We start from the raw sequence: 21,486 nt of genomic DNA on the forward strand, positions 1-21,486 counted from the left end.
CTTGTAAAAGGAGCAATATCGTGAAAGAGCTCTAAACAGTCAATTACAGCATCTTCCACGATGTACGCAGAATTTGTAGCATGTTACGAGGCCTCCGGGCAGGTCACATGGCTTAAGAAATTCGTACCCGGTTTAAGAGTGGTCGACAGTATAGAAAAACCACTGAAGTTATACTTCGATAATGAACCAGCAGTATTTTACGCTCATAACAACAAGTCGAGTGGTGCTGCCAAACACATCGACATAAAGTTTTATGTTGTTAAGGAACAAGTTCAGGATGAAATAATTTGTTTAGAACATATTAGAACGAACAAGATGTTAGCGGATCCGCTTACAAAAGGCCTACCACCCAATATGTTCAGAGAACACTTAGCCGGCATGGGTTTAAGGGAAAGCCTGTGATTCCTGGACAAAGAGTGGCCCAAAGAAAAGATTTTTTTTTCAGACCAGAAAGGTGATTGTGGTTGTTAATCTGACAGTAATAATTGTCATGACGAGGCACGCCCTATACATTGATCTGTGATTGAATAATTCAGATGAAGAACAAGAATAAGAAACAAGAAGAGATCAAGGAGGAGAATGCTGGGATTGATCTCACGACTCGGCCCAAAGGCCGAGTCGGACACCTTGACCGCGCCTGATCGGGGCGCCCAGTCCGTTTGTGACTGGTGGGCCCCGGTCGCCAGCGCCATATAAAGAAGGGGAGGGTGCCGGGCACGAGTACCAAGGTTCGCCGCCACAACCCCTCCCCACAGTCCCTACCGATCTAGGGTTTTGCGCTTGGCCGACGGGAAGCACCGCCTGCACGACTGCAACCACCACCACGACTCGCGCACTCTCCCCGTCGACGGCCAGTGCCGGTGGAGGCCTGAAGGGTACCGCTACCCGCGCCAACCACCGCCGTCGCCGGACCGCGAGCTCGTCGACCCACACCTCACCGACTCCGACTTCCTCGCCTCCATCCTCGACTCGATCGACGCCATGGCGCCCACCGGCACCAGTTCGTCCACTGCGCCAGCTCCTGCGGACGGTCTGCTCCTCCTACCCTCTCTTTCCCTTTGTATAAGAGCTAGGACCCGAATCCCTTGTATTTCTACACTAGAACCATATACCCTGTACTCGATCTTGTATGCCTAGACTTGATCCAGTCAAGAACTCAGTGCAAAGAAATCTAACAAGGGCGAGATGACGGCGGAGGTGCAGATCGTGGAGCCCTCGGCCGCGGCGGTGGCGGGCGAGGGGAGCACCACGGGGTACGTGCGGGACATGGTGACCTACACCGTGATGGACGACCTCTCGATGGCGCCCATGTCCACCATCTGCGCCGTCGCCGCCCTCGCCGGCCTCGGCGTCTCTGACATCACCGGACTCCAGGCCAAGACGGTGGAGATCGGCTACAAAGAGGTGATTATATATCTTGAGGTCATGTATGCTTATTGGATTGTGCAGAGATTAGTGTGCTCTGATCTGATGCAAATTCTGACGTTTTCGTGCATGCGTTTTGATCCATGATGGGCAGGGCTTGGCTTTGCTGAAGGCGTCGTTGCAGTCGCAGACGGTGCTCACCGACGTCTTCCTCGGGGCCAAAGGGAGTAGTGGTGGTGAAAGAGCTGCTGGATTGGGGTCTCGGAATCCGTATAGGTTTAGGGGCAACTTTTAATTCAGGGGCTGCCAAAGCACAGTTGGAAGTTGATGCATTTTTGTTTCGAACTTGTTTGAACTTGGCACGGCTGAATATGCGTTCAATCGAACAGTTCCATGTCCTCATTTGCTATGCCAATTAGTGGCTTGCCAGTTCCTCCGATCCCTCAGTTCTAACGGTGCTTAATCTTGTGAGCATATTCTATTAGTAGGATCGGTAGGGGTACATACATGCAGCCAAACAAAAGGATGAACAAGTTGATGCAACACTTCCATATCTACAGTTGCTACTTGCTATTTGCCTATCAGTGTATGCATGTATTCCCTCTGTTCTAAGAGCATCTCCAAGAGCTCTTGTATCCATGACTAGTTAAAATCCTGATTTAGCTATTATGTAAAATAAAATGGCTAGTAAAACAGTGGTGAAATCCAACAGCTTCTCTAAATCCAACTGCGAGCACAGTTCATCTTCTCGGCCTCCCAGTTGCAAGGTCAAAATCGTCCGGCCGGCAGTTTGACTGGACGATTCCTCATCGCCGGCGAGGTTTCGGTGAGGGAGAAGAGACCGGTGTGCATCTTTGGCGTGAGAGGAACCTATTCCCGGAACCGCCGGCGAGCATCCCTGAGCAGCTTCTTGCCCCGCCTCCTCATCTTGTCCTTGGTGATGAAGCAGGCGCAGCGCGACGGGGTTCCCCGCGACCTCGCGCGGGGCCTGGGCGCCGCCACCGTAGACGACGGCGACGGCGACGGCAGCCGTGAAGGTGGCTGTCTCCATGTTGAGCTCGTACGCGCGCGTTGCCGATGAGGTGTCCCGCCGCCCTCCAGAATGCGGCCCCGACAGGGGAGGCCCGTCGGCGGAGGGATGCCGCGCCGGAGCAGAGGAGCCGCGGCGGCGGGCCGCACCGGCAGGGGAGTCACGAGATGGGGAAGGCCACGCCGAAGCGAAGGAGCAGCGGCCCGGGATGGCGGGGGCGGCGTTCGCTGGCGGCTCAGGATGGCGGGGCGGTGCTCGGGGGCGGCCCGAGAAGGCGGGGGCGGCGCTCGACGGCGGGGCATGCACGGGGGAGCAGGCCACGGAAGGTGTGCGGGGGAGTGGGCCATGGAAAATGGCTAGCGATACATGTCTTCTTTTTTTGCCCAGCGAGGAGGAGAGAATAGAAAACAGCCAAGCAAAATAGAAAGTTTGTTGGATCTGAGTTTTAATAAAAAATGTCTTCTTTTAACTAACTCATCAAGTATACAAGAGCTCTTGGAGATGCTCTAAGACATTTAAGGCTAAATTATGAAATGTCAGATGACTAAAAAAAATTGAGTCAGCATATCTGTAAGAAATGTTAACTCAAAACATGCTACATCGACATTTCTTAAAAAAATTGTTAACTCGACAAATCTCATAAAAGAAGTTGAACCAGTAAGCCAACAAATTGCTAAGAAAGGTTGAATCTCTAAAAGATTGAGGCAGCAAAAATGTTTAGGCCCTGTTTGGTGTCATAAGTTAGGGGACTAAGTCAGTAGTGACTTATAAGTCATAGCTGCTTGATTGTATATGACTTATAAGCTCATTAAAGATCATGTTTTATCCCATCTCCCCTCCTATTATGGCTTATGTGTGGGTCGCACGCGGAGAAGGGAAAAAGGAGGTGACTTATAAGTTTTAAATAGAGGTGTACCAACTTATTGCTTATATGTCTCATGACTTAAGCTAGTGCTGTTTGGCAAAATAAGTTACTTTTTACACTTTTCAACTTATAAGCAGGTGACTTATTTGAAACCAAACAAGACCTTAAAAAGGTTGACTAAAAAATCGAGCCAACAAAAGCTGAGCACTCAAAAACAGAGCAAGGGAAAGAACACCCTAAAAAAAGGAAAAATATGGAAGTAGTACTAGCATTTGACAAAATAACAAACTCGTCCTGTGGTGATTATTCAATGCAGGTCGAGTATTAGCAGGACTACGGTCTCATTTAACTGTACATTTATTCGATCTCCAGCTGAATTCTGCGTTGGGACTGCACGCGTACTCTGCATTGGGACGGAACGACGGTCTAGGTCTTCGATGGTTCCCAAAGAAGCAAGGAACGGTGCAGTATTTACTCGATCCCCTCTTCCCCAGGAATCACCTAGACGCTGTCCATGCTCCTCCTGCCACTATACAATGGCAAGGCTGCACACCTGAGTACTACCAGTCTACCACCAAGTCTCCAGCCTCCGAACCAACATGATGGCTCCAACCGGCACCATGCCCACCATGAAGCTGCTCGTGGACACCAAGTCCCAGCGCGTGCTGTACGCCGAGGCCGGCGAGGACGCCGTCGACTTCCTCTTCTCCCTCCTCAGCACGCCCAATGTCGTCGTCGGCGAAGGCGGCCGCGCCGGCGGCTCCATCCTCAACCTCTACATCGGCGCCGCCGCCAGGAAGCTTGTTGGCGTGGCCTCGAGCGCCGGGCATGGTGGCCACGAAGCACCACCAGCAGCAGCTGCGCCGCCGCCGGCAGCACCAGCTGCTGCCATGTTCACTGTCATGGACGACCTCAGGATCGCGCCGATGTCAACCGTCTCTGCCATCGCTCGGCTGAGCACGCTGGGCGTCAAGGACATCGGCGCGCTCCAGGAGAAGATCGTGCAGCTCGGCTACGCTGAGGTTAGTAGCATTTGACAGTGCAGAGATAATGATCCTTTGGTAGTTGCTAGGATTTGTAAAACAAGGAAGTTTTCTCGTGCAGGGTCTGGAGATGCTGACGGCCTCGATGCAGTCCAAGACGGTGCTCACCGACGTCTTCATTGGGAAGAAGAAGTCACTGATGTATGGTGTGCTTAGCAAGTTATGCGGTTCCAAGTTACTCTGGCATTTTAGCCTTGCTGCCTGTTATCGGCGCTCTAGGTGAGCTACTAGTCACCAAAGGCTGTAAGATCTGATGTGATTTGGTTGCTTAGTTATTTTGGTCTTTCTTCATGCGTGTGTCGCATAGGTTATCTGCCTCTTGCTGGTGTGCTTGAGATGGAGAGTTATTGGAAATCATGACGTTATAAATTGCCTGTTAGAAGTTTGTGATGAGTTTGAAAAAAATGCAATCCTGTGTTTGGATACCTTTAGATGAATCTTATAAGTTGTGAAGACATGTCTTCAGAAATAGCTCTATCATATGCGAAGCACTGATTTATTTTAATCGAACGGATCAAGGTTCAGAACGCTCGGCCAGTCGCGATTCGCGAATGGATCAAGGTTCGAAAGGGGCAAGCAAACTGGTAGCGAATAAACGCGAGATGCCGCGTAGCATCGATCTGCAGACACAGCGTGCCGCTGGGGCGCCGAGATAGAAGATGCGTGCCTCTCGCTGTCGTTCGCCGACGAGCACGCGTAGAGCGAACTCAGCGAAGGGCGGTGGCGGCGGCGCCACGAGAGCGCCCGAGGAAGAAGAAAACCCGCCTGCGTTGGAGAGGGGTAGAGACTTGAGAGCCTGCCGCGGCCGGATGCGGAGCGCGCGCGCGTTGGGCTAGCTAGGCCGCCTTCCTTAGTGGGCCGAGCCGAGCTGGAACCCGCTGCCAAATGCGACAGTCTGGTTTTCGGCACCAGGGCCCGGCCCACTACGGCCTAGGAAGTTTCTTGGCCGTCCGGTGGCAGAGGGCCGAGGCGCGCAGCGGAATTCCTATATATCTTCCTGGATTTTAACCTCCTCGTCTTCTCCACATCTTTTAGTGTTTGAGATTTAGAGTTTAGAGTCATTAGAGCTTCTCCAGTGGCCGAACCATACGGTGATGTGGCATCTGATGAATCGATTCATCCGCTGGAGAAAGCTGATTTTTACGATCTGACACAAGGTTCGACTCTCAGTTGGGAGTCGACTCCTGCGGAGTAAAAAAACAAAATCAAAACTATCTACGGTGAGAATCAACCAGGAAAAAGGTGAACTGTGGGCCCTTTGATCAGAATTGCATTAATGAATTCAGAGGAGAGAGAAAATCTATATTAATTTGGAGCATACATGGCGTCTATGATTCGGTTCATGCGAACCAACCACTGCTGATGCCCTTAGATCCATCTCAAACCTTAGCTTCCTCTCTCTCCCCCCAACATTCTTCCTCTCCACCGCCGACATCTCACGCCGTCTTGCTCCGCCGCCGCTCACGCCGCTCGCCCTGCTCCGCCGCCGCCTGCTTCTCATGCGCTGCTGCTCCGCCGCCTACGCGCTACGCTGCCTCGTCGGAGAAAGCTACCATCTGGTTGCTGTTCAACATTTTCAATATTTTCGTACTTTCAATTTCAACAATTCGTCTATACAATTTCAACATTTTGATTATCAAATGTTGAATCATTCATTTAAAATGTTGAACATATTTGCAGAAATTTATATAAAATAATTGTGCCAAAATAGACCTTAAAATGAATGGATTATCATCTTGATGCCCCGGGGCGCAGACCTGAGAAAATGCCTACGGGAACGTGGGAGCATTCCCATGGACCATGGGGCCATCAAAACGTCAGATTTGCCGTGCAGTCCCAATGCAGGACCTGCGCACGCTGTTGCAGTCCCAATGCCGAACAAATTGTGGTCTGCTCCATGCGTTTGGTTGCTTTTACTTCAGCTCGAGGTTGGCGCCCCAACCTTCTTCCCCCTCCTTCCCATTCAGACATTCAAATTCCAGAGGCCGCGCTCGATCCCTATATAGTACTCCCGAGCGATGGCCCTGCACGGTCACACCACAAACCTTCCAGTACTACATACACTGCTCGCACAAGGATGGCCCTGACGATCTGCCCAAGAACAAGGGCAAGCAGCTCGCTGAGCATGAGGCTGCTGGTCGACGCCAAGGCCGGGCGCGTGCTCTACGCCGAGGCCGGCAAGGACGTCGTGGACCTCCTCCTCTCCTTCCTCACCCTGCCCCTCGCCACGGTCGTCAAGCTCCTGAGCGCGGACGCCATGCCCGGCTGCGTCGCCAACCTCTACGGCAGCGTCGAGCGGCTGGACGCGGCCTACGTCCGCTCCGCCGACGCCAGGGCCGCGCTGCTCGCGCCGGCCGGTGGGTACGAGAGCGGGAGGCTCCTCCAGCTGCCAGCCGCCGCCGCCGCGGTGCCGGCGCCCGCCGCCGTGGAAGTCTACCAGTGCGGCAAGGGCGGCACCGGCGACTGCTACGGCTACGTGGCCGCGGTGAGGAGCACGCCGTGCCGCCACTGCCGAGGCGCGATGAACGAGCCCATCGAGCTCGTGGGCAGCTCCGGCGGCGGCGAGACGGAGACGGCGGCGGCTTCGGTCTCTGATCTTGCCGGCACGGGGTTCGTGAAGGAGGTCGTGATGTACACGGTCATGGACAACCTCCAGGTCGCGCCCATGTCCACCATCTCCAGCATCGCCGCCCTCAACGCCCTGGGCATCACGGACATCAGCTCGCTCCAGGAGGGGTTTTTACATTTTTACCATTATAACGGATGTCGCTCATCAGATTATCACTCTTAGAATGACACCTACATCTATACCAGCGGAGAGAAGTTTAAGTTACTTTTTTACCACATTTGCTGATGTGGTAGCCACGGCAGCAGGCCACGCGAGCGCCGAGTCAGCAGTGTGCCAACGTCGTGCTCCCACCGTTACTGCACGCTGGACCCTGTGCTTGATTTTAGGTACCCGCTGACCAGATTCTTGAAAAATCCCTTCTTGCTGAATCCCAGAGCATCAAGCAATGTATCTAGCTCATCAACCCGTAGCATACAAGAAGGGCGGAGGCCATGGACGCCGCCGCGCGCCTGGATCCGGAGGCCAAGTCCATCGTGCCGCGCCGCCAAGGCCACCGTGCCGAGCCGCCATGGCCACGGGCGGCAGGGGCGGAGCGCAGAGGCCGCCAGATGGGGAGGGAGGAGGAGGCCGCCTCGCCTCGCCATGGCCGCCGTGGAGGAGGTCCTCGCCGCCAGCTGCAGGGCGCGCGTGCCGAGCTCGCCGCCAGCTACAGGGCGCCGCTCCTGTTCGAGCCCGCCGCCGCGCGCCTGCTCCGCAGCCTGCCCGCGAGCGCCAGCGTGGGCCACGCCGCCATAGCGTCTGCGCCTGCGTCGCCGCCGCGGCCCCCGCACACGCCCGCCGCTGGCTCGCCGCCGCGGTGCGCAGGCCGCCGCGGTCTCTGGCGCGCACCAGCCGTCGCGCGCCGGCCGTCGCCCGCGCGAGAGGGAAGGGAGAGGGAGGGGTGCGCCTGGCCGGATCCCGGGCGTGGCTCCTCGGCCCGGCCACCGGCCACCGGCGAGATCAGGGCGCATTGCCGCCGCCTCAGCAGGAGCCTTCTCCTCCACCACGAGCTTGCAGGCTTCGTCGAACACCTTCAGGAACGCCGCAAAGGCGCCGACAAGGTGGGAGACGAGCGCGGCAGCGGCTTGGGGCGAGGGTGGGCTGGAGGACGCGGCCAGGGACTTGAACACGATCCACGCGTCGTCCGAGCGGTCCTCGGCGACAACGGCGAGGAGGTCGGACTCGAGTGCGGCGGCGGCCGCGACGGGGAGCGTCTTTCTGGGGGCGGGGTCATGGGCCGGGGGTGGGGGCTGCGGTGGCGGTTGGGGCCTCTGACGCGGCGCGAAAACGGAGTGCTGGAGGAAAGAGGAGGAGGAGACCCACGCGGCGAGGGGCAGAGGTAGCCGGCGCCGGAGGCGGAGTAGGGCGCTTATTTGGCGGCGGTGTTTTTGCTGTCGAGGTGTTCTGTCGGAGGGTCGGGCGTACCCAGGCGGGAGTCGGGCCCAGCGTGCAGTAACGGCGGGAGCACGACGTTGGCACACTGCTGACTCGACGCTCGCGTGGCCTGCTTCCGTGGCTACCACATCAGCAAATGTGGTAAAAAAGTAACTTAAACTTCTCTCCGCTGGTATAGATGTAGGTGTCATTCTAAGAGTGATAATCTGATGAGCGCCATTCGTTATAATGGTAAAAATGTAAAAGCCCCGCTCCAGGAAAAGTCTGTTCGAGTGGGGTACAACGAGGTACGTTCAATTTTTCTTTCGAAAAAAAAAAAGATGTCAACTAATTCGCGTGCTAGATTTCAACTAGTTCCAGTGGGGTACATCATGTTGTGCAGGGATTGGAGATGCTGAGAGCGTCGCTGCAGTCCAAGACCGTGCTCACGGACATCTTCCTCGGGAAGAAGACACGGGAGGCTGCCGCCGCGCCTTTGGAGAAGAAGAACCTGGAGGTCGCTGCCGCCGCGCCTTTGGAGAAGAAGAACATGGAGGTCGCTGCCGCCGCGCCTTTGAAGAAGAAGAACGTCGCTGCCGCTGCGCCTTCGGAGAAGAAGAAACCGAAGGCTTCCCCGTCATCAAAGAATAAGAAGAAATCGGATGCGACCCCGTCGAAGAAGAAGAAAGGGAAGGCTTGAATCTCGATGGCCTGTGCATTCGATCCACTCCTGCTATCAGTGCGGCAGTAGTTGATGCAACGCAACTTGTTACTGTTGCCTGTGCTGGTCTATCCTAGATGGCCGTTGCTACTGTTCCCAGTGATGTGTGACATGAATTCCACCAGTTCTGTATTTTGCCATTAACGTCACGTTTCGCTCTGCGTCGTTGACGTTGAGTTCTCGCACTATCCATTTTTTTTAACAAGCAAAACCTGGTGGACGTAAAAACGATTTTCATTCCTACTGGGCACCAAATAATTACTGAATTGGAGACCACCCCTGTACCTCAAAAGCATGTAGAAAACAGGTTGTCATCTATAAGACCAGTCTCAACGGGAGTTTCATGGCATTAAATACCATCACTTTTACTGACATAGCAAGGAGAGAGAATGATGGAGTTTAATGGGACCATGAAACACATCTGGCACGATTGCCTAGTTCTCAATCTAGGTAATAGTGTCCATAAAACTTCCACTGAGACTGGCCTAAAACCTATATAGGGTGTGTTTAGTTGGTGAAAAGTTTGAATTTTGGTATTGTAGCAAATTTCATTGTTACTTGACAAATGATGTCCAATCATGGACTAATTGGGCTTAAAAGATTCATCTCATGGTAATCAGTTAGACTGTGTAATCAGTTAGGCCAGTCTCAATGGGGGTTTCATGACATTAAATACCATCAATTTTGCCGAAATGTCAAGGAGAATAATGGAGTTTCATGGGATGTGAGGAAAGTTTCATCACCATGAAATTCATCTGGCACAGTTACCTAGTTCTCAGTCTAGGTATCTGTGTCCATGAAACTCCCACTGAGACTGGCCTTATATTTTTAACTGCATTTAATACTTCATGTATGTGTCAAAAAATTTTATGTGACGAGTACTGTAGGAAATTTTTTGGGAACTAAACAGGGCCATAGTTAGTTTCCACTAGAAATTTCTCTCAACATGCAAGTTGTCCACCTCAGCAATAATGCACTATCATATATAATTAAAACCCACTACACTAGTATTTTGCTATCCAGGTCAACATATCATGCAATCCACTAGCATTAATTAATAATAATTTATTCATTTATAAAATTATTAGAATATATATAATTATTTCATTCAGCCACGTTAACATGTGCGTCACTATTGGGATTCATAAAGATTTATTACTATTTCTTTGTTCTCCGAATCAGCCACATCATCTTCACTATTGTAACAATCCAATCAACTTCATGCACGTCTTATAAAATGTGTGTCTTATTTATTTATTTTTTTCTCTGAGAATAACTTTAAAAAATATTATTTTTCTTCCAAGACATTTCTCATATGGCTTTCAACGTAATCTCTACAAATACACCATTTATACGAGCTTTTTTTATTAAAAAAATCTATCACTTTTTTGTTTTTTTAACATTCTCGATCTAAATGTTTATTTGTTTTACTACATGCTCTCCATAGCATTTTATTTGAAGAATTATTGTATTTTTTTATTATAGTTTATTAAAAATCTCTCTGAAATCTAGCAGCAACACACGGGGGATCGCCTAGTTTATGATAAGGATAAACCACATATTAGATTTGGCAGCATGTCCCCCTCCATGAAGAGTTCAGGTTGGCTATAGCAGAGAAATATTTTTTGGAAAAAAATTGTGGCCGTCGATTTGGGTTGCAGGTGAACGAGGAGAGGAGGAAAATGAAGAAGAGAAGATGCTGTGCTGATAGGGTAAGGGTATAACTGTCATTTCGAATGCTAGATTGATGAAAAAAATGATAGATTAGAAAGGTAGAAACATCGCGGATACGAGGGAATTATTTACAGTGTCAAAACTACAAAGCGAATTATTTCGTGTGTCAAGAGTGTAAATTTCTCCAAGTGCAAGGAGCGAGCGCTCCGTTCAAACTTACTCCAGCTCCAGACTCGAGTAGTTGGGAGATCGCGATCATAAAGTCTAGTGATGTTTCACCTGACCTGAACGCTTCGGGTGAAGGGGAAGTACATCGAGAGCAGTGCGCAAACCGATTCGACCTCCGGCCGGCCGGCCAGCTCCAGCTGCATTTCTGCATTGGGACTGGATGCCAAGCATCGGTTCTTGAGCGGCGTTGCACGCCTCCCCTCCTTTCCTGCATCGGGACTCCATGAAAATAAACGGTCTTGAATTCTTGATCGTTGAAAGTTCACTATATGAGGTCACCCCCCTCATGTATCAGCAGCACACTCCAATACTCCAGTAGTTCAAAAAACAAGAGACAGTAGTGACACCACCACTATCCACCAGTGGCCATGGCCCCAACCACCTCTGATGCTAGTGCTTCCCCGCTCACCATGAAGCTGCTGGTGGACACCAAGGTCGGCCGCGTGCTTTATGCGGAGGCAGGCAAGGACGTCGTCGACTTCCTCTTCTCCCTCCTCACCTTGCCCGTCGCCACGGTCGTCAAGATCCTGAGCCAGGACGCCATGGTCGGCTCCATCGGCAACCTCTACCGCAGCGTCGAGACGCTTGACGACACCTACGTCCGCTCCGGCGACGCCAGGGCCGCGCTGCTCGCGCCGGCCGGAGGTTACGATGGCGGCAAGCTGCTCCAGCTGCCAGAGGCAGTGGAGTCCTCTACTGAATTTTACCGGTGCTGCTACAACAACTATACCGAGTGCTGGACACACATGTCTAAGGTGAGCGGCACGCGTTGTAAGCATAGCAGCTGCAGCGGCAAGATGACCACGAAGATGATCGTCGTTGCCGTGGATTCGAGCCGTGCTTCTGGTGGAGAGGCAGCGGCGGCGGCAGCCCAGTCAGGTCATGCAGGCAAGGGGTTCGTGCAGGGCGTGGTGACGTACACGGTGATGGACGACCTGAAGGTGGCGCCCATGTCCACCATCTCCGGCATCACCCTGCTCAACACCTTCGGCGTCACCGACATCGGCACGCTCCAGGAGATGACCGTCCAGCTGGGCTACGACGAGGTAACAACACAGGTGCTCATCATTTGCTTCCGCCGTACTCGAAATTTTATGTGTTTGTGATTCGTGTGCGTGCAGAGCTTGAAGATTCTCAAGGCGTCGCTGCAGTCCAAGACGGTGCTCACGGACGTCTTCCTTGTGAAGAAGTAGTCGTACTCGTCGTCGAGGTCTTGAAGGAAGCTGCCGCCGTCGTGCCAGAGATCTGATCTTTGTGGTTTCCGTCTCGTCCCAGCGTCAGAGTCCTGTCGCTTGGTTTACTTTGCATTGCAAGTCCTTTTTGTGTTGCTCCAAATAATCGTGTTACTAGATGTCAAGTTTCGAAGGGCATGTACTCAGTTGGCAACGACTCAGATTGGAAACTGAAAAGATCTGCGCACTTCCAAATTAGCATTGTTTTGATGAGAGTCACGTTCGTGCACGGCAAACGTATCCCTGGACTCTCCATATATATTCAGTTGTTTTACCTGCTCGCGGAACAACCTGTGCCTCGCAACACATCAGCCGAGATCGATCTACCGAGAGACATGGGCAACGCCGCCGCCATGCCGGCGTTCGCTGCCGCGCCGTCGGCGGCGGCGACCCCGACCATCAAGCTGCTCATCGCCAAGGACGCCGGGGTCGTGGTCCTCGCCGAGGCGGGCAAGGACGTGGTCGACTTCCTCCTCGGCTTCCTCGCCATGCCGCTAGCCGCCGCCTGCAACCTGACCGTCGGCGCCAAGGACAAGGACAGCCCGCTCGGCGCGCTCGCCAACCTCCACGCCAGCGTGCAGTGGATGGACCCCGGGTACTTGCAGAGCCCGGAGACGCGGGACGCGCTGAAGCATCGTCGTCGCCGTGCCTGTCGCTCAAGGGGCTGGCACTCCCGCCTTTCGGCGTCGTCGGCGGCACCTGCGGCTGGCACTGTCAGGACTGCCTCGCCGCGCGGGCGCAGGAGAGCAAAGGGTTCGTGCGGGGCCTGGTGACGTACACCGTCACCGACGAGCTCGCCGTCGAGCCCATGACCCCATGTCCAACATCTCACCGTCAAGATTGGCTACCAAGAGGTAATCTTTGCATGCAGTTTGGCTAAACACTTTCCAAAAATTTGTCATCTAGTTCTCTGTTTTTTTAGAATACCGTGGAAATCGAACTTTAAATTTCTTGTAAAATTTCTACCTTGCAAGTAGAATCTAAACGCGTGCACGGATCCAATTGCAGGGTTTGGAGATTCTGAAGGCGTCGTTGAACAAGTCCAAGACTGTGCTGACTGACGTTTTCCTGACCAAGAAGAAGAAGGGGGCGCGAACATCCGGCGACAAGAACGCCGGTACTAGTCAACAGCAGCAAGAGAAGAGAGCGCGGACTGATCAAGCGGCGGGAAAAGGGTTGGCTATTGAATAAATATAGTTTACTTACGAGCTTAAGTCGGATGTGAACAGTTTGATTTAGATTGCTGATGGCCTGAAAAGAGTGATATTTTATCTATTTGACGATTGCTGATGGTTTGAAAGCAGTGATATGTTTATCATAGAATGGCAGGATTTAGCACCCCACCACATGGCACACATCACGTTTCTTAACTAATGAGAAAGTTCTTTAATGCCATTTAGGATGGCGCGCTGATGATCCTCTTCCCATTTCTTATTGTCTATTTCTCTTGGATTTTGAATCTTATTGTCTATTTCTCTAGGATTTTGATATTTCAGTATTAGTTGTTAGATGTTGAAATGGTTCATATGCGGTGTCCCAAGATTGTGGTGGCTTTAGAAGAATATTTTTTAGTATTTTTTTCAATTTTTTGCTTGGTTACTGGGTGGTTACAGAACATCATTGTGGATGACGATGTGTTTTATTTTTCATGTTGCAGTGGCAAATTATTATTGCAACATTCACCTATGAACCATGCAATATCAATATATGCAACATCAAGATTTCTGATGTTAGTGCGATATTCTTTTTCTCTTGTTGGATGGTAATGATATACTTTTGTTCGTGTTTTTTCATGTTGCGATCTATGTTTTGGCGTGTTGGTGGATGGTGATGAAATTTTCTGCTGTCGCATGCTGTGTTTCTAGATGTTGCAACAAATATATTTTTCTAAAAATATTGCATGCAACATAATACATATGTTGCGGTGGGAATTTTGAGGGAGTTACTGTCCGATGCTAGTGTTCAGATGTCGGATGTCACGACGCTAGCAAGTCCATTTATTTAATGATCATCGAGTGAAACTAATTTAGTGTTCCTATTTATGCATTTTTTTATAAACTTGATCAAAAATAAAAAAATATTTGTATAAAACTAATAATATTTATAGTGACTGGTTCATGGAGATGGCAACCAAGGATTGTAATCGTGATGTAAATTAATATGAAGCTCTCAAATTGCAAAAAAGAAAAAAATAGGGGCAGGCCCGGCCCTGTAGTGTTGACAGGTGGGGCAGTCGCCCTGGCCCCCCAAATTGTAGGGGCCCCATCATGTATACGTTGTGTATATACAAAACTACTAAGATCTAAGTGCTAAACTGTGATATGATGTTAGCTTGTTACAAAATAAATGACCACTATCGATTTAGCTCAAACTGTGATATTCAGTTACAAATCAGCCCATCGACAACTTTGGGCCTTGAGGATGGGTGAGGCCATCCATATTTCAAGCGTACAGGCCTGCTGGCGTATCATCGAAGCTACCGAAAAATCGGTACTGCGCGCCTGTGTACCTCCTCATCGGATAGGAAGCATCGATCTCAAACTAATTAGTGCTCGATTCGTCGTTAGTAGGATTTTCATTTGTTCTAAGAGAAAGGGAATAGGGATGCAAGTTCTTGTAAATGTTAGTTGTGCTCTAATTTTGATGTAATGATATAACATTGTTTTCACTGTATGGTTTTTTTAATATCAAGGTTTTTAATCACCGGCTATAAGGTGTTTAACGGTAGGGCTGCCGTTATGGCGTTTAGCGGGCTATAGCCGTCATTTAATGGGCTATAGTCAACTTTAGTATGCTTTAAATGCTATCGCGGCTGCCCTTCTTAGGAGTTATAGGTGTCTATAAAGGTAGTTATAGCCGACTATTTAACACTTTATTTTATATACATCGAAATTAACTTTTGCAACTTATCTAGTTGGATACCTATATCAATTAGGGGCCTTCGATTTTGGCTTTGCCCCGGGCCCCAAAAAACACAGGGCCGGCCCTGAATAGGGGTGTCAATAGGTGAGGTGACCTTTAGGGGTACCTCCAAACCTCTTTAATTAAAAATTTTGTACTACTTCTCCAAAAATAATATTTTATTTTAAAAAACTAGTACAATATTTTGAACTGAGGGCTGGAGGTGCCCCTAAGGGTCAGCCATTGGCACCCCTAAAAAAATCAACTGCCAATAAAAGCATGCTATATCACTAGGAAAAAAAAACATGATTCCATCGAGAAGCCGCAACGTCAGCATGTATATACATTGCGCACGGGTACGGTGAAGGGAAAACACATGATTTTTTCTCAAGAAATGCCATGTCTTACAAATGGGAAAACCGTGAGTATCCAAAAATTTCCGTTTCGATTCGGAAAAAAAAATCCGTTTCAATTTGATCACGACGACGAGTGCGGCACTGCAATGCAACACGGTGACCAAGTAGGACACGAACACGAACACTCTGGCGGCTCCTACGCCGACTCGCCGCCTCCAACAACCGACCGTCTCCCATCTATAATACCAGCCGATCTCCGAGGGAAGGGCGTACCCCGTAGCACGTCTCAACATGAGCGACGCCGCCGCCACGCCGTCGTCCGGGACCTCCACCATGAAGCTAGCTGCTCGTCGACAGAGCGTCCCAGCGCGTCCTCTTCGCGGAGGCCGGCAAGGACGTCGTCGACTTCATCTTCGGCCTCCTCGCCATGACGCTCGGCGCCGCCGCGAGCCTGCTCCGCGCCGAGGGCGCCGGCGCCGGCGCCGCCACGCTCGGCAGCGTCGCGAACGTCTACGCCAGCGTGGAGAAGATGGACGCCGCGTACCTGCAGGGCCCCGAGGCCCGGGACGCGCTGCTCGTCAACGACAGCTTGCCGTCGGGCCCCTCCACCCGGCTCCTCCCCACCACCAGCAGCGCCGCCGCCGCCGCCGCATCTACTAGCACCACCGAGGCCCCGACCTACTGCAGCATGTGCCCGCCGCCCGGGATGCACATGCCAGCTCCTCTTGCCGGCCAAACCTACCTGCCGTACCAGTACCAGAACCCGTATTACGCTCCCACGCCGGCGCCGGCGCCGGCTCCGGCTCCCGAGAGCGGCGTCGCCCTGCTGCCGCCGCCCGACGCCGGCCTCGCCCTGCTGCCGCCGTCGCTGTACCGGTGCCACGCGTGCCACGCGCTGGGGTCGCCCCAGGGGAGCAGGGGGTTCGTGCAGGGCGTGGCAAGCTACACCGTCATGGACGACCTCACCGTCGCGCCCGCGTCCACCGCGTCCACCCTGGCGCTGCTCCGCCGGCTCGGCGTCAAGGACCTCGACGCGGTCGAGGAGAGGACGGTCACCGTCGGCCGCAAAGAGGTGACGCTCTTGGTGCACGCTAGCTTAATGTTATCAATTACCGATTCATTAATCACATGTACGCATGCCTGGTAATTAAACTCGTTTGCACGGCGTTTTTGCAGTGCTTGGAGATCCTCAAGGTGTCGCTGCAGTCCAAGACCGTCCTGACTGATGTCTTCCTGGCAAAGACGACGAACAAGAGGGCGCGCACTGCCGGCGACGAGAACGACGACGACGCAGCTGGCATCTCTAATTCTGAGTAGGATCTCCTAGTCGTAGAGGCAGATTGGAGATAAATAGACAGTGTGGATTCGTCTGAAGCTATTAGTCTCCAGTAGTTCGTTTTAGCCATGTTTGGCCTCCTTGTTTGATCATCTCAAGCTATTTTTATTAGCTGATTAAAAATTAACTCCTGAATTCAATCATGCATAAAATCGGTAGAAAACAATTCAAACAGGCACACAGAAAATTCAAGCATCGTCGCCATCTCCGTCTCTTGCACGTTGCAGACCCTGCGACCAGATCGAAGTAGCACGCTGTTAAGCCCAAATCGAGTCTTATTATTTTCAAATCTGATTGAACGGGCACATTAATGCAACGGCACAAGATCCGTATATGAATATTTGAAAATAGTCGGTGTTTTCAAAGTAATAATGAAACGTTTTGAATTTTAAACTTTTTTCCGGACAAGTTTGTCTATATATATTGTTTAATTACATTCCATATTCTCTCTTGGATCAAGATCTGAAAAAAGAATCGGTCCACATAACTTATATTTAACAGACCACAGATTTTATCTCAACTTTGGATACACTAGAATTTGAAATTATGTGTACACTGGAGTAGCTGAAAATTAAATAAAGAAACAAGACAAAGAAAAAAGCGATGAAATCAGAAATCATGGCCTCATGGGCCGATGGGCAAACTTTTCTATTGGTGGGCTTTCAGGCCTGGCGGCGTCAAGGACCTCGACGCGCTCGAGAAGAGAACCGTCGTCAGCATCGGCTCATACTCTCATTGATCCGTGATTGATTTCTTTACTAAATACTAATCGACGTCCTGTTGTTGTTTCTTTCAGAAAAAACTTTTCGCAGGCTCTTCGGATTCTCAATGCGTGTTTGCGCTCCAAGACCCGTGCTGATAGACGCGTTTCTGCCCATGAGGAAGAGAGGCCTAGTAGTCGTCAGGCAGTCATGACAAATGTTACATGACGCAGTGCAGAATTATAGAGTACGTTTGGAAAAGCTTATTTCACTTCAATTTCACCTATTTTGCGTCGAGACAAACAACCCTTTAATATAGGTGCTACTACCGTGGCACATCAGCACATGCTACTAGTACAAGCTAAGCAGCACTAAGCTCTTGATGAATCACCATCCAAACAATGGACGGTCAGCAAAAGATGGTCACACACTACTAGTAGCCTAGAATGCATCTAATGCATGCGCATACACTTGTGCACATTTCCAAGACCCAATAACGAGTGTGAGACTGGCTCAAATTCGAGCGTCGGTGCCATCCCACCTCGGAGGAAAACATCCGTGAAGACGGTGCTCGACTGCAGCGATGCCCTAAGAATCTCCAAACCCTGCGGAAAACAACGACCAAAGTTCTTAATCTATGTGTGTGTTTTTGACTTTTGTGTTGTATGGGCAGCAGAATCATCAAATTAGCAAACTATCTTCTCACGAGCGTTTTACCGAACACCTTATATGCATCAAAGCAACAAGTACCTAAGCATCAAACCATACATACAACAAACTGAGCAATGGTCAAATCACAAGAGCGAGTAATCACAACAGCTAATACATGCCTTTCATGGTTAGTCTCCAAAGAACCAACTACTAGTACTTCAATATGAGGTAAGATGATAACTGATCAGCACGCATGATAAGAGACATCCGGAGTTGATTCCAGAGTATCAGAAACAGCCACATCTCAATGTGTGTGTGACATGAAAGAGCTAGGCAGCTAGCTGCGTACCTCCTCGTGGCCGAGCCGCACGGTCGCCTCCTGGACCGCGGCGGGGTCGACGACGACGCGCCTCTTGCCCGCCGCCCCCGCGGCGCCGGTGGCCAGCGCAAGGACGGTGCGGGCGGGGGGTCCGATGGAGAGGTCGTCCATCAGGGTGCACGTCAGGGCCGCCGCCGCCGCCCCGCCCTGATGCTGCCCGCCGTGCCGGGAGCAGCCGGCCCCGGGCGCGCCGCGCGGCGCCTCCGCGTCCATCCGCCCCCGGCAGGACGGGCACCTCGCGCCGCGCCTGCCCGCTACGTACTCGTCGCAGCTGGCCCCGCGCCTGTCACTGCACACGAAGAAGCGCCGGGCCAGGGGCGGAGCCAGAAAGTCATTTTTTCCATTGTTAGGGGGGGCCAACCATACAAATTTATATAAAAATTTAACCAAAATTTAAATTTCTAATGTAAATTTTTGGATCATAGGGGGGGCCAGGCCCCTGCCCGCCCCCCCTCCCTCCGCCCCTGCGCCGGGCCTGCGGCGGCGGGGGCGGACGCCCACCAGGCGAACGGCGGCCGGCGGCGGCGTCGAGCTCGTCGAGGCTGTCGGAGATGTTGTAGGTGCAGCCGTCCCAGGTCACGTCGTCGAGCGTGATCGAGGTGTCCGGCGAGACGAGGAGGGAGTGGAGGAAGGCGACGGTGTCTCGGCTGGCCTCCGCGTATAGCACCCGCCGCTCCCTGGAGTTGATGACGACCTTCATGGTGACCTCGTCGGCGGCGGCGGCCGCCATTCTTGGACGACTGTGCTCGTGCCCACTAGTATCTTCCTTCCCCTCGGGCCTTGGCACGAACGGACGCGCGGCTGCAAGAACCGCCCAATTTGATACCATTTTAAACGAACCGCCGGTTATTATCACCCAGATGAGAGTTAACACGTGCTTGCCATAGAACGTGCCACGTGTTATCCCACATCTAGAGACACAAATAACCGACACGTCATTCGTTCAAAATAATATCAAATCCGGTAGTCCCGGTATGTGCTCCAACATACGCCCAGAATCAGCATATGCACATACCGTATACAAACGAATACATAGCCAACAATCCACAAAGAGCAGTTATATACTATCAGAGTTCACAACTTAATATTACAACTTTACATAGGTGGGTTTCAAACTTCACTTACAAGCCTTGGGCTCACGAAAGTCATATTAAACAGAAACATAAAGTTTATTGCATTTACATGCTCTCACGAAACTCGATTACGATAAAGACTTACTAGAGTAATGACGCCTTGCTCAAGGACATCATTACCGCCACCACGACCTACTCTTCCCCCGCGTTTGGATCAGCGGGGTAGAAGTGGCCAAACACCACCTCTGGCTCACCTGCAACTAGGTTTAGAAAGCACCCTGAGTACAAAAGGTACTCCGCAAGAGTTACGCGGTTAAATAAGCAAGGATCATGCATTGGCTCAAGTAAAAGTTTTAAGGTTAAGTAATTATTGCATAAGCACGAGCTCTCCACACTGGAGAAAGCTGATTTTTACGATCTGACACAAGGTTCGACTCTCAGTTGGGAGTCGACTCCTGCGGAGTAAAAAAACAAAATCAAAACTATCTACGGTGAGAATCAACCAGAAAAAAGGTGAACTGTGGGCCCTTTGATCAGAATTGCATTAATGAATTCAGAGGAGAGAGAAAATCTATATTAATTTGGAGCATACATGGCGTCTATGATTCGGTTCATGCGAACCAACCACTGCTGATGCCCTTAGATCCATCTCAAACCTTAGCTTCCTCTCTCTCCCCCCAACATTCTTCCTCTCCACCGCCGACATCTCACGCCGTCTTGCTCCGCCGCCGCTCACGCCGCTCGCCCTGCTCCGCCGCCGCCTGCTTCTCATGCGCTGCTGCTCCGCCGCCTACGCGCTACGCTGCCTCGTCGGAGAAAGCTACCATCTGGTTGCTGTTCAACATTTTCAATATTTTCGTACTTTCAATTTCAACAATTCGTCTATACAATTTCAACATTTTGATTATCAAATGTTGAATCATTCATTTAAAATGTTGAACATATTTGCAGAAATTTATATAAAATAATTGTGCCAAAATAGACCTTAAAATGAATGGATTATCATCTTGATGCCCCGGGGCGCAGACGTGAGAAAATGCCTACGGGAACGTGGGAGCATTCCCATGGACCATGGGGCCATCAAAACGTCAGATTTGCCGTGCAGTCCCAATGCAGGACCTGCGCACGCTGTTGCAGTCCCAATGCCGAACAAATTGTGGTCTGCTCCATGCGTTTGGTTGCTTTTACTTCAGCTCGAGGTTGGCGCCCCAACCTTCTTCCCCCTCCTTCCCATTCAGACATTCAAATTCCAGAGGCCGCGCTCGATCCCTATATAGTACTCCCGAGCGATGGCCCTGCACGGTCACACCACAAACCTTCCAGTACTACATACACTGCTCGCACAAGGATGGCCCTGACGATCTGCCCAAGAACAAGGGCAAGCAGCTCGCTGAGCATGAGGCTGCTGGTCGACGCCAAGGCCGGGCGCGTGCTCTACGCCGAGGCCGGCAAGGACGTCGTGGACCTCCTCCTCTCCTTCCTCACCCTGCCCCTCGCCACGGTCGTCAAGCTCCTGAGCGCGGACGCCATGCCCGGCTGCGTCGCCAACCTCTACGGCAGCGTCGAGCGGCTGGACGCGGCCTACGTCCGCTCCGCCGACGCCAGGGCCGCGCTGCTCGCGCCGGCCGGTGGGTACGAGAGCGGGAGGCTCCTCCAGCTGCCAGCCGCCGCCGCCGCCGCGGTGCCGGCGCCCGCCGCCGTGGAAGTCTACCAGGGCGGCACCGGCGACTGCTACGGCTACGTGGCCGCGGTGAGGAGCACGCCGTGCCGCCACTGCCGAGGCGCGATGAACGAGCCCATCGAGCTCGTGGGCAGCTCCGGCGGCGGCGAGACGGAGACGGCGGCGGCTTCGGTCTCTGATCTTGCCGGTGTTGGAGTAATGGGCTTGGCCCATTTATTCTAAAGCATTAAAAGAATTTAGAGCCCACTATTAATGCTAGGGAATCAAT

At 51.8% G+C, this 21,486-nt stretch overlaps 4 protein-coding genes across 4 annotated transcripts; 3 read left to right on the forward strand and 1 right to left on the reverse strand.

Annotated features, from left to right (window-relative positions):
• The first annotated feature begins 1,028 nt into the window (after positions 1 to 1,028).
• LOC120705954 lies at positions 1,029 to 2,111 on the forward strand. The gene is made up of 2 exons (XM_039990507.1): positions 1,029 to 1,404; positions 1,520 to 2,111. The coding sequence occupies exons 1-2, from the start codon at positions 1,186 to 1,188 to the stop codon at positions 1,658 to 1,660; spliced, it is 360 nt and encodes a 119-aa protein (XP_039846441.1). The 5' UTR covers positions 1,029 to 1,185; the 3' UTR covers positions 1,661 to 2,111.
• Positions 2,112 to 6,413: 4,302 nt separating this feature from the next.
• On the forward strand, positions 6,414 to 9,116 carry LOC120709615. Its single transcript, XM_039995299.1, has 4 exons — positions 6,414 to 7,039; positions 8,485 to 8,593; positions 8,689 to 8,802; positions 9,084 to 9,116. Exons 1-4 carry the CDS (start codon positions 6,429 to 6,431, stop codon positions 9,114 to 9,116), a joined length of 867 nt encoding a protein of 288 aa, XP_039851233.1. The 5' UTR covers positions 6,414 to 6,428.
• Positions 9,117 to 11,276: 2,160 nt separating this feature from the next.
• On the forward strand, positions 11,277 to 13,331 carry LOC120709616. The gene is made up of 2 exons (XM_039995300.1): positions 11,277 to 11,954; positions 13,149 to 13,331. Exons 1-2 carry the CDS (start codon positions 11,277 to 11,279, stop codon positions 13,329 to 13,331), a joined length of 861 nt encoding a protein of 286 aa, XP_039851234.1.
• Positions 13,332 to 17,714: 4,383 nt separating this feature from the next.
• On the reverse strand, positions 17,715 to 18,778 carry LOC120710462. The gene is made up of 2 exons (XM_039996145.1): positions 18,435 to 18,778; positions 17,715 to 18,039 (listed from the first exon to the last, which is right to left on the reverse strand). Exons 1-2 carry the CDS (start codon positions 18,675 to 18,677, stop codon positions 17,887 to 17,889), a joined length of 396 nt encoding a protein of 131 aa, XP_039852079.1. The 5' UTR covers positions 18,678 to 18,778; the 3' UTR covers positions 17,715 to 17,886.
• Between the last annotated feature and the right edge of the window lie 2,708 nt (positions 18,779 to 21,486).

The sequence above is a fragment of the Panicum virgatum genome, chromosome 5K (assembly GCF_016808335.1).
Source record: "Panicum virgatum strain AP13 chromosome 5K, P.virgatum_v5, whole genome shotgun sequence".
Taxonomy (NCBI): Eukaryota; Viridiplantae; Streptophyta; class Magnoliopsida; order Poales; family Poaceae; genus Panicum; species Panicum virgatum.